Here is a 12,969-nt window from a genome sequence, read left to right as displayed (position 1 = left end):
TGTTTGTGCTGCCATGTTCAGATGAAGGTAGCCACTGTCTGTCGCTGTTTTCTTGGTTTCCAGAGGAAGAAAAAATAAATCATGTATAGGAGCCATTCCAAGTCATTTGAAATCGGTATTTGTTATTTTGGGTAATGGTGGAAAAAATATAGAGTAAAACACGTTTTACTCTATATTTATAACTAGTATATAAACTTATCGTTAGGGTTAGCTTATATCATTTCAAATAATGTCGGAACCCTGAACTCAGAACTTCCGAATTTACTGCTTTGTGGTTGTGCCCTATCAAAGACGATTACCCTTGTATTGTATAATAGCTAGGCCTATACACACATTCGCTCAGATGTATGGAAGTACATCTTCATTTCATGGCTTCAAATCACAAAAAAACATTTTCAATGTGTGAAGGTATGAATGATGACCAATTAGACTATGAACGTGGATGAACTTGACCAAAAAGAGAAATCTAAGAAGGGATTATTTTTTTCAGACTTTTTTGAGGCTTCTGTAACACACTCACAATTCAGTGAGTGATCTTATATCAATAAATACAAATATAAGGACTCATATATTACTCTCAATTAACACATTCACAGAGTAATCCCTTTATTTGGCATTGGTTAATCAGGCATTTGGATCACAACAGTGTATTATCAACCATGCGTGTGTGTGTGTGTGTGTGTTTGTGTGTGTGTGTGTGTGTGTGTGTGTGTGTGTGTGTGTGTGTGTGTGTGTGTGTGTGTGTGTGTGTGTGTGTGTGTGGTGTGTGTGTGTGTGTGCATGTGTATCACTGCATAAGTACTCATGACAGATCACAGATCTGTCATGGAGGATGTTTCTTATCATATCAACACTTTGCCATCATTCACCCAAAGATGCCACCACTGTCACTCTCTCGCTCTTGTTTGCTTACTTTCAAACTCTCAGAGACAAATGACCGGAAAGCAACTTGCTTAAAGCCCTGCATACCTTGTAATTCTGTGTGTTGTGTAATCGATGTATTTCTGTGCCTGTGTGTACCTGTTTTCTCAATGTGTGAGTCTGCTGGAGGTCGGTCTGTAAAAGAGTGTCTTAATACTAGATGTTATGTCTGGAGTGTGAACCTGGATCTCTGCTTATTTGGGTCTACTTGACCCTAAAGAGGTCATGGTCAGTATATCTACTCAGGTCTCTCATTAGCCTGCACGTCTTGCTTTCACAGCTTTTGTTGTTCTTTATGTTTCAAATGGTTTTAAATCTCAGGTTTTATAATTCCTCAAAGGGTCTTATATTAAAAAAGAAGTTAGATCTTTGCGTGCAATTTTGCTAAGCATATCTTCTCTAATCTATTGTTTTGATATCTTCTGAATATATGATTTTGGATTAAAGTTTAGGAACCAAGCATGGGCCAATTAATCCATCAATCGCACCAACTATTTGATCAGTATAATCAGCTCAGTTAACACAGATCCTGCTGTTTTGTGTGAGTTGTACTATAAAAGGATTAACAGGTGATATAAAAGGCCTAGATATAAAGTCAAGTAGGATCCTCTCAAACACATTTTCCTTGTTGAAACACGCTTCAAGCTGTGCCTTTGTGTGTTTGCCAGGGATCCAATAGGGGGCGATACAGTCCCCCAGAGAACCCCATTGGTTGCAAAGCATGTCAACTATTTGTAATATGTTCAATTGTCCAGCGACAATATGCTTTTTTATTTTTTAACACAATTGAAGCGGACCTGGGATGAGTGTTCTTTTAAATCAGTAAGGTGCGCTGAATGATTTTATTATGCTTAGCACAAAAGAAGTGACTGAAGACTCCCAAAAGTGCATGAGTGCTTACAATGGTAACCCAGGTCCTTTTGCAACCATTTGTCTTTTGACATTACCTAAATAACAAATGATTCAATATTGTGGGTTGGTGTATCTATTTTTTCCAGTTTAAATCAAATTTAAGGGTTCTGTATCTACTGCTATAAACACAGATGTGGACATATAACCAAATCTAAAATACTAAGAAACTAAATTAAAAGTAACACAATACCAAAACTATTTTAAAAAACGGGAACAGTGGGTTCCTTCTGCAGGTAAACTAGTTTAAAATATCTATTGTACTTTTATTACTTCAATTGTTGCTTTTTTGGGGGGATTTTCAATGTCACTCTGACACTTTCACAAATGATTTCCCAATGACGTCATTCATTAAAACAAATGTAGTGCCCACTGCCGAAAATATAAGATCTATTTTTTTTCCAAATAAACGAACATAGGTATAGACAACTATAAATAAACTATAAATAAAGTTAATAACACATAAACTCACTATGAAAATAGACAGAGTGACATTGCAAGATCCCGAGCACCAGTCAGTTGGGACTACCATGTTCTAAATGTGCTTTCTGTGTGTTGTATGTACACAAAGGGAATGAGAGGGGCTTTTTCAATCAAGAATTGCACTGCTGTGAGTTCAAGAGGGGTCCTTCTGTGGCTCTTATTTGTATGTCCTTTTGGGCGTTGCTCTAGAGCCTTTCTCTCTATGACCGTTGATTTGTTTTTGTCCGGCTTCTTACAGACCTTTTGTGTAGCCTGTTGCTGGCAGCTAAGAGAGAAGAAACACAGACACAACAAGGTCATAAGCATTGAAGTAAGTGTTGGTTACAGTATGCTAAAAGTCAGCTTATGTGCCAACAATTCTGTAACACTAATATAACATTCTGCACTGACCGACTGATCCAAAAGTGACATCTTTAATGGAATTAAATTGTATTTATTTGTTAAATTATCAGCCTATGTCATTTGGGGTCCATTTAAGCATTGGTTTCAAGAAAAATAAGTAAAATATAAGGTATTGTGTGATCTTTTAGACTTCTTCCGACTCACCCTCTATACACTCCACATGTGGCTCCCCCCACTGGCCGTCGGCCATGCAGCGTATGACAGGCAGGTGGCGCTGGGTGTATCCCGCCTCACACTGGTAGCGGACTATGGAGTCCACTGGATAGCGGTCTCTGCTGTCCCCGCCCAGCGGCCTGGCGTGCTCCACCTCCGGGGGTGCTTGACATGTGACTGACAGGTGGACAGAATAGTTACATCAGCGGTTTAACAGGACAGTCCTACCGCAGCAGCCTTCTTCACGGGACATGCCGGAGGAGGACAGCCGGCGGACTCACCTGGTCCACTCTTGCAGGTGAAGGGCAGGTGGTAATTGCAGGGGACGTCGTTCCACTTGCCGGCCTCGTGCCAGATCATGACCACGCAGTCCTCCTTAGAGTTGAAGTAGCTGTCCGGCTGGTTCGGCCTCCAGTTCTCGAACGCCTGATGGAGCGGTCAGAGTGGGAACGTTGGGAAGACGGACAACACACAACTGCAAACATGCAATGACATCGGTCAAGTTGTGTGGCAGTGAAAGAAAGGCTGTAAAACAGCCAGGTAAAGAGGCATTCACACTGCAAAGTACCTGTTATAATCAATGGATTACACAATTAACCTTACCCGTTTCCTGCTCATGCATCCGTATTTCTTGATGGCTAAAAGCAATTGTAAATTCTTCTAAACAAAGTTTACCAGAGGGCTGCCGTCTGTCCAGCGGAACTCATTCTGTACGTCTCTGTCGTTCAGTCCAATCCACTGGTAGTCCTGGGCGTTGGCTAGCGTGCCAACATCACGACAGACACATGGAAAACATTAATCCTCCATATGGTTGTTTCACAATGGGCATGTCCAAAATGAAGCACAAGAATCAGGTTCACTTTCATCACATGCCGAAATGGCCCGTAATATCAAACATTTACGCCCGCCTCAGACTACTCACAGTTGACAAACTGTTGTTCCTGCGCAGAGGTGATGCTGACCAGATGGGCGTTGAGCTCCTGACACTGCAGCTCCGCCTCAGACCAGGTGTGTCTCTCCTCAAAGTGCAGATAGCAGCTGCCCATGAACTCCAACCAGCCATCAGCGCAGCCCATCAACGCTGGAAACACACCAAAAATATATCTGAACCTAAAGATTCACTGCATGTACATGGTTCATTTATGCGTGTACATTAAAGAAAAAAAAATGAAAAAGTTAAATACATTTTACGTAAGTGTCCTGCACCCTTATATGTGCCACGCCCACATGGGTTTATAGGAAACTTTTACAAACATACGTATGGTAGTTTGTACAGAAGTACATTCATAATTATATAGATCTGTCACAGAGGATAACATTAGCACATAATACACATATATTAAACTTTTTATTCTTCCCAAAGCTCAACCTTAAACAAGCAATTATAATAAAGCAAAACAGCAAAGCACCTCTTGCAGACCCTATAGGATCTGGGCAGGGGGAACGTTTAATAAGAGGAGCTTGGTCTTATATTGATAATGTTTAACAGGTGCCTACCATCCACGACGGCAGGTGGCTCCACCACACCAGGGGTCGCCAGTTGGACTGACGGTGCAGTATAAGTCACATAAGCCTCCTCCGTTGGACCTCCACGGGCCTCCCTCTCCTCCTCTAGCTCCTGGGTTTGCTCTGTGTGACCCGTGCTAGACTCTTGGTTCCCTGGGTGGCTCGCTGTGGATCCGGGGGCCATCTCTACAGAGAAGCCCGGGGTGGTGGTCTCCTGGTGAGGGAGTCCACTGGCGGAGAAGTGCAGGTGGCTGTCGGACTCGCTGCCGGAGCCGCCGCCGCTCACTGACCCACTCCCCTGGCCGCTGACCTCCACCACCCCGCGGCCCTGCTCTGGCTGCCGCTGCGTGGTGAGCTCCATCATGCCGTCTTCAGTCAGGAAGGTCAGGTCGCCCTCGGCGAAAGATCCCTCCCCGGACGCCGTCCCAGAGCCCAGACCGCTGCCCGATGAACCGGAGGAGAACCCTCCAGAGGGGAAGCCGCCAGAGGGGAGAGTGCTGGGCGGAGAGCCCGACAGCTCCTGCTCCCCGGAGGTCTGTTCTGTGAGGTCCTCGAGGCCTTGGTGGTCAAACGACACGTCTGGAAGCCCTGAACCGGAGACGGAGCCGGAGCTGAAGCCACCGATCCCTGATCCATCTAACCCTGATGAGGATCCTGACCCGGACATCATTCCTGAACCGAAGCTTGATCCTGACCCGGACACAGCCCCAGATCCAGGGATGTAATCAATTGCCCCTCTGGCAAACTCCTGCTCTGTGTGTTTCCGATGTGATTTTTCCACCCACTTTCCATCCACCATAATGATATAGGACTCGCCACTGCTACCAATGAATTCCCCACTTCCACTCGCAGAACTTGCCGAACCAGATCCTGAAGAAAAGCCACTGAACCTGGATCCCTGCTGTCCATCTGGCCCCTCTCCTGACCCAGACCCAGATGCACCAGACCCAGTCTCCCATCCCGAACCAGATCCCAGTCCACTGCCAGGATAGGTGACGGCACCACTTCCCTCCCTTGCCTCATGGGGTTGGCCAGATGGAGATCCTTCTCCAGAGGCCATGTGTCCACTGCCACTGAAGAGGATCTGAAAGCCCGATCCGGAGCCCTCCCCACTGGCACTTGAGACACCGCAGACCCCTGTCTGATCCCCACTTCCACTACCACTGCCACTGGAGTCACCGGACCCCCCTGTCTGATCCCCACTTCCACTACCACTGGCACTGGAGTCACCGGACCCCCCTGTCTGATCCCCACTTCCACTACCACTGGCTGAGTGCTGCTCAGATGATCCAGAGCCAGAGACATCCACGGTCGCTACAGGTAAAAGAGTAAGAATGGGTTTAATGGGTACCACTGAGGAATCAGGATGAAAATATAGACATTAAAGTGAGGATAGGTGTGAATAAGTTCTGTTGAAGATCCACTTAATTAATTTTAGTGTTGGCCTACACTTTGCAATAAGAAATCAAAAGCTATTAAAAGCATGTAAAAGTATCCTACCTGTTGGAGCAATTTGGTCAGCTGTAATTTCCGTCTTGTTCATGACTTCCTCCAACACGAAGGTTGCATTCACAGTTGTCTCAGTTGTGACGGAAACAGAATCTGAAAATCAAAAAACCACATGGGAGACATTTGGACAAGCAATCTGAATGTATAATAATGCTGCTGGGATTAAACTAGAATTTCACTGTCTGATCAAATTATACTTTTTTTATTACTTTTTATGACGTTTATTATGTAGCATATTTTTTACCAGTAGGCACAGCTTTGACAACGTTGATGATTGTCATGTTGATTAGCTCGTTAATCGTCTCTTCAAAAGTCTTCTCCACACTGGGTTTCTTTTCAATTTGAACTACTGGAATCCCAACTGAAAAGAAAAATCATTTTTTTTTAAATAACACATAGTGAATGAGTGAACTTCTGTAAGGATGTATTTACTGTAATTTTGTACAGATGTTTTTTTTTTTTCTTTTAACAATTGGATTTCATGACATATTTGTTTTTACCAGTTGGAGCAGCTTTGTCCACAGTGATGATTGTCATGTTGATTAGCTCTTCCACCACCTCTTCAAAAATCTTATCCAAACTGGTTTTATTTTCCATCTTAAGTCCAGGAAATTCAGCTGAAAAAAACAAGTACATTTTTAAACGACCCATAGTGAAACAGGGAACTTCTGTAGAATATATTTAGGGTTAAAGGGTTGGATTTCTTGTATTCGATGGAGTTTCAATGTTTTTCAAATTCAGATTTGCCGCCGAAAAAACCTTTGCATGTCACATTTCACCAAAGAATCTATTAAAAATTATATTTGAATACACAATACTTGTGTAATACTTGTTTAGCCAAACACAACACATTGCTCAGGGGGGAACATACAATAAAATAAGGTCTACATAAACATAGCAATTAAGAAAATAGTTCCCGTGTCCGACATTTCACTCAATCCAGATCCGTAGTTATACCTCTGAAACAGTAGGCGTCGTAGCGAGAGTGCTGGTCGGGGAAGCCCGTCTGGTTGGGGAAGGCGTAGATGATGTGCACCCCAGCCTGCCCGCCCCCGCAGTGGGCCCGAGGGCTGGTGATGGGGTAGCGGACGCTGCGGTCCAGCAGCCAGCCCGGGCGGCACTTGTCCAGCCCCTGGTTCCAGGCGGCGTAGAGCTGGCCGGTGGTGGCCAGCGTGGTGTTGAGCTTCTCACAGTGCTGCACCGCCTCCTCGTAGGAGAAGCTGTCGTAGTCGCTGGAGTAGAACACCTTGCCTGGGAGACGGTGTTTATTTGTATGGGGGTTTAGAGAACGAACCTACGCCTGCGCTTTCAATCGGTCATTAAGCAGTCGCTTTTCCTCAACGCAACTCTTAACATGAGGCTGGGAATGTTCAAAGGATACCTTCAGTGTAAAACCAACTCATTGTTTCTTATTTAAGTTATCCATACTCTTGTGTATAATACTATCATCCAATGATAGTATTTCAACAACAAAACTAAATAACCAAGTAAGTGAAGTGATTAAGCGGTTCCCTGGAAAGCAAAGTGCTTTTGAAGGTTCACAGGTTCACTGCAGCCCATATTGACCAGCTAACTAGCGTTGAACCAATTGACATTGGTTAAGATACACAGACATTCAAGTCTTTTGTCTGCTTGTAACCAAATCAGGAGGTTTTAGATGGCGGTGATGTCAGGGCACATATATTTGAAACAACTTGTGTCTCACCTGGGAGGTGGTCCACATAGCAGTAGACATCATAGAGTTCGCTGGCAGTCCTCAGGCCATACGACCTCACCCCTGGCAGGAGTTCCAGGTTACCTGCACAGTTCCCTCTGGGAGACACGATAGGGTACCTGGGCAACAGGTCAAACAAGGGACAGTGTCAGTGATGGAAACTGAGTTAATCAAAGGTACCATCAGTATTGGGTTTAATGGAACATGATTTTGGGAAAACAGATGTCACAAGAGAAGAAACACACAAACACACACACACACACACACACACACACACACACACACACACACACACACACACACACACACACACACACACACACACACACACACACAGACACACACACACACACACACACAACCACACACACACATGAGAAACCATGTATATAAGATTGTTATAGGGCAGTATAGGGAGTTGGTCTGGATATTAACTAAAATGATTGATAGGCAAAATTTGAATTTGAATTCCCCTTTTTAATTTCATATATAATAACATCTGACATTTTGTTGATAGATAGACTGCCAAGCTACAAATGTCTGGTCAATCTGGTCACCCTTGACTAGTTTCAAGGCCCAATCTCAAATTTCCCATCTGGGATCAATAGTAGCATTACCTTATCTTATCTTGCAGCTGAACACTTAAACAGTTCTAACCCAATAAAAAAAGGCCTATAGGGATACGTGTTCCTGACTGTTCCTCACCTGACGGTCTGGTCCCGCAGCCAGCCGGCGTCACAGTGGTGCAGGCCCTTCAGGTAGGCGGCCTGGAGCTGCTGGGGGCTGGCCACCGTGGCTCCTATGCTCTTGCACGCCAGCTGGGCCTCCAGGAAGGTCAGGGTGTAGCGGCCGGTGGTGGCCCGGTAGTGGAACACAACACCTAGGGAGGTCATGGGTTCACATTGACACCCCAACCAATGAAGTCTGTTTTGTATATTGGCCTACTGCTACAACTACTGCTAGTATGAAGTTAATAAGTAGAAGTTTAACCAAAGCGATTTGTTTTTGTGCATGTCTTAAAGGGGGTTCCGCGAAGAATTGTACATGCATGACTCACTGTCAATTGCTATATGGGATTAGGTTGTAATTTATCTTAAAAAATGCGACCTTCCCCAACTCCCTGGACTGAGAATGAAATACTGAAGCTCTCCCCCAAATCATATGTACTGAATATAGTTCAGATATAACAGGCCTTTTGAACCTTCAAAATTAATCTTATAACACATAAAATATTTAGTCGCGGTGTCCAGTTCTTTCAAGACAAAGACGAAAAAAAGACAACAACAACAACAACAACAACGTCTTGAGCACCTTGGGGTCCCATGGGAGCATCCTCATCAGTCAGGTGCACTCCACGGCCCCCCGTTCCCGTTGCTACGGTAACGGGCATGGGCAGGGGGGAGAGGGTCACCGTCTCTCCGTGGGCCTCCTGGGATGGGGCAGTGCGGTCGGGGAGCTCCACCGGTCCGGGGGTCATGGGGATGACGCCGGGGAACGGAGTGGTCAGCACCGCGGGCTTCACTCCCCCGCTGCCTTCAGCTGGTCACCAGACACAACCAAAGACGAGTTACTGTGTTCCTCAATCCGGCGGGGCTCATTTTATATACAGTTAGGACGGCTGAGGGACCCACATCGTGCTGACGCCAGGTTGCATTGCCGCTTCTCGCAAGCCACACCCACCGGCCCCCTCTGGAGTGGGACCCATACGCCTCGACCTCGTTCTTAAGGCATTGGAGTCGTGAACTCTCCACTTGGTCTCACAAGCCCTTCCAAAATTGTTGCAATTCAGATGTACGTTTCACTCCACAAACCTGTTTATTGCGATCAATGGGGGTTACTGTATAGTTACCCCTCTTGGTCACTGTATAGTTACCCCTCTTGGTTACTGTATAGTTACCCCTCTTGGTTACTGTATAGTTACCCCTCTTGGTTACTGTATAGTTACCCCTCTTGGTCACTGTATAGTTACCCCTCTAGGTTACTGTATATTGACGCCTCTTGGTTACTGTATAGTTACCCCTCTTGGTTACTGTATAGTTACCCCTCTTGGTCACTGTATAGTTACCCCTCTTGGTTACTGTATAGTTACCCCTCTTGGTCACTGTATAGTTACACCTCTTGGTTACTGTATAGTGATGCCTCTTGGTGACTGCATAGTTACCCCTCTTGGTCACTGTATAGTTACCCCTCTTGGTGACTGTATAGTTACCCCTCTTGGTTACTGTATAGTTACCCCTCTTGGTTACTGCATAGTTACCCCTCTTGGTCACTGTATAGTTACCCCTCTTGGTTACTGTATAGTGATGCCTCTTGGTGACTGCATAGTTACCCCTCTTGGTCACTGTATAGTTACCCCTCTTGGTCACTGTATAGTTACCCCTCTTGGTGACTGTATAGTTACCCCTCTTGGTGACTGTATAGTTACCCCTCTTGGTGACTGCATAGTTACCCCTCTTGGTGACTGCATAGTTACCCCTCTTGGTCACTGTATAGTTACCCCTCTTGGTCACTGTATAGTTACCCCTCTTGGTTACTGTATAGTTACCCCTCTTGGTGACTGTATAGTTACCCCTCTTGGTCACTGTATAGTTACCCCTCTTGGTCACTGTATAGTTACCCCTCTTAATTCTTTACTCTAGTTATCCAATTAAGTAATGTAAAATTACTTAGAACTTGCAAATTCATCTACTGGGACTAACACTTACAGTTGTAGCATATGGCATCGTAGCGGGTATCAGGGTAAGGGTATCCCGTCTGGTTGGGGTTCAGGTAGACGGTCCGGACCCCCAGCAGGCCCCCCCCACACTGGGGCCGGGCCAGGTTGATCGGGTAGCGGACGCTGCGGTCTCCCAGCCAGCCGGCGCTGCACACGTCCATGCCGTCCTTCCATGCCAGGTAGAGCTCCCCCGTGGTGGCTAGGCGGGCACCCAGCTTGCCGCACTGGTCTCCCGCCTCGTAGAAGGTGAACTTCTCCACGGAGAAGGAGTAGAAGACCCTCCCTGGGGGGGGGGGGGGGGGAGTCAGTGAGGATAGTTCATCAATAGCTTCACTGTTCTCTGGTTGGTGTTCCATTGAACGGGCGCTTCTTCAGGTCTGTAAAGGCTTTCATAAGAGAGCGATCCATTTCTTTGGGCAGCCAAAGCTCCAATTAGGCTGACTGAATCTAAAACAAATGTTTGATATATTCTACCAACATTTTTGCAGATGCTCGATACTTGTTTCTCAGATAATGGCTGGACTGGAGGTAAATATGCTTGACACTCATTTACAATATGTACCAAGCTTGCTGTACCGGTAACAAAAAGTAGTAGCAGTAAGTATGTAACATGTAAGATTATAAAGAATTTGACATAAATTATAAAACAGTTGAAAACATGTTAATTGTGCATCAGTTTAGAGAGTACCTGACATCTTTTCTGCAAAGCAGTACACATCGTACGTCTCGTTGACTTCTCTCACGCCATACGTTCTCACGCCAGGGAAGTCCTCCTTGTCTCCGTAGCAACCGGCCCTTGGCTCATGAATGGGGTATCTTGAGGACAACACAGCGTTGTTTATTTAAAAGCAAATCAGGCCCCCTTTTTCGGGGGGGGGGAGTACCATGCAGAGAGCCTTGAGAAGATACATTTGAATGCTTTTCTTAAAGTAAAGAATAACTGTATTTTCGTTTATCTAGCAGGGCGGAACGACTCAATTGCTCAATGCAACTTATTAAATGAAAACATGCAGAGTACATTGACACAAAAATGTGTTCAAAACCAACTCATAGTGGGATTTTAGAAAACAGCTCAATGGGCACTGGTAGTAGAGGTAACTCGTGAAGATAAGTCTACTACCCGTGCCGTGGGACTTAGAAGGAGCAGACACGTCATTTTGTGTTATGAGAGACACCTGCATTTGTATTACGATGACGTCTCTGGGGAAAATTGTCTGTGTTGTTGTGGACTTGCCGAACAGTCTGGTCAGACAACCAGCCGGCATCACACTGGTGGTACCCATCGTCATACGCAGCCTGCAGCTGGGCCGGGGTGGCGATGGTGGCGCTGTTCTGCACGCACGCGGCCTGGGCCTTCTCAAAGGTCAGGGTGTAGCGGGTGGAGATGGCACGGTAGTGGAACACGATACCTGGGGAACCATAGAGTGGCCAAACGCTTGATCAAACGTCCCACAATGACCACCTGTGCTAGGGGGTTGGGTCGGATTAATGTGGGACTCCACGATGTACAACATTTCAGTGATGTTCAGACCAATAGTGAGTAACCAATCCATTGTTTACACTGCCTATCGTGCATTGTCCCGTGACATAAGATGACTCACATCCACTTCACTTGGATACGAACAACTTCACATAATTATGTTAAGCCTGCATTTTATGCTATTATATGCTTACAAATAGTTATTTTGACATTTGGTGTCTCACTCAATGCTTTTGTGTGTAATGAACATGATGAGAGGGCACTTTACTATTCCTGGTCAGGACAATTAGGGTACAAAAGTACAGGACAGACGTAGAAACAACAAGAGATACCAAAATTAAAGCAAGAGAAATCAAAACACACACACACACACAACATTAGCAGTAGCAATGTCACGGTAGAGGGGGCTAGGTGAGCAGAAGAAGACCCCCCAGCCAGGGGCTGGGGGCTTGTACCCGGTGGGCCTCCGTGGCCCACCGGGTACAAGCGCGTACCATATAGGCTCCGTGATGAACGCAGCGACCCGCTAAGAATCCTGCCTGTGGTCATTTGCTCCATTTCCTCCCCTCTCTCTCCCATACCTTCCTCTCTACCTCACTCTATAATAAACCATAGAAATGCAACAATAAAAAGTAATAAAAAGAGGACGGGGTGGCCCACCTTGCACCTGGACGCTGACCGAGTCGTAGTTGTCCTCCAGGCCGTGCAGCACCTCGCAGCGGTAGGTACCCGAGTCGCTGGCCCGCAGCTCCGTCACCTCGATGGTGGCGTCGGTGGCCACCAGCGGGTAGTTGACCATGGTCACGCGGTCCAGGTACTCCGTCTCCACCGCCACCTTGCCCCCGGACGCCACCAGGATGGTGGTGACTTTCTTTGGAGTGACGTAGGTCCACTTGATGCGGTGTGCGAGCGGCGCCGTGGTGGGGTCGGCCCCGGGCTCCTGGCCGGCCGTGTCCTGGAAGTAGCACGGGATCACCACCTTGTCGCCCAGCAGCGGCCGCAGAGCCGTCTCCACCGGGATGCTGACGCTCAGCGTGCCGTCCAGGCCTGGCCACAAGGTATGTAAACGTTTCCATGGTGATGCGCACGAATTGAGTGGAGGTCCGGATAGTGTGTGTTTATCCACAATACCAATACCAGGAGTGGAAACGCAATAAACTCGGGTGGCCCAAGTGG

General features: G+C 46.3%; 1 protein-coding gene across 1 annotated transcript in view; it reads right to left on the bottom strand.

Annotated features, from left to right (window-relative positions):
- Positions 1-610: 610 nt before the first annotated feature.
- The window catches only part of LOC307080280 (brevican core protein-like), a 15,983-nt gene continuing 3,624 nt past the window's right edge, over positions 611-12,969 (bottom strand). Inside the window, exons 3-19 of the mRNA XM_079742933.1 lie at positions 12,454-12,840; positions 11,548-11,722; positions 11,002-11,129; positions 10,303-10,596; positions 8,909-9,136; positions 8,303-8,477; positions 7,589-7,716; positions 6,841-7,134; positions 6,384-6,500; positions 6,128-6,244; positions 5,875-5,976; positions 4,366-5,688; positions 3,791-3,949; positions 3,544-3,626; positions 3,150-3,294; positions 2,860-3,045; positions 611-2,578 (exon numbers count right to left, since the gene is read on the bottom strand). Coding sequence (XP_079599059.1) covers positions 2,514-2,578; positions 2,860-3,045; positions 3,150-3,294; positions 3,544-3,626; positions 3,791-3,949; positions 4,366-5,688; positions 5,875-5,976; positions 6,128-6,244; positions 6,384-6,500; positions 6,841-7,134; positions 7,589-7,716; positions 8,303-8,477; positions 8,909-9,136; positions 10,303-10,596; positions 11,002-11,129; positions 11,548-11,722; positions 12,454-12,840 — 4,106 coding nt within the window. The 3' untranslated portion in view covers positions 611-2,513. The remainder of the gene's footprint in view (positions 2,579-2,859; positions 3,046-3,149; positions 3,295-3,543; positions 3,627-3,790; positions 3,950-4,365; positions 5,689-5,874; positions 5,977-6,127; positions 6,245-6,383; positions 6,501-6,840; positions 7,135-7,588; positions 7,717-8,302; positions 8,478-8,908; positions 9,137-10,302; positions 10,597-11,001; positions 11,130-11,547; positions 11,723-12,453; positions 12,841-12,969) is intronic.

Source organism: Pollachius pollachius, assembly GCF_949987615.1.
Source record: "Pollachius pollachius genome assembly, chromosome: 9".
Taxonomy (NCBI): Eukaryota; Metazoa; Chordata; class Actinopteri; order Gadiformes; family Gadidae; genus Pollachius; species Pollachius pollachius.
The sequence above is the reverse complement of the archived record's forward strand: the minus strand, read 5'-3'. Positions and strand labels throughout refer to the sequence as shown.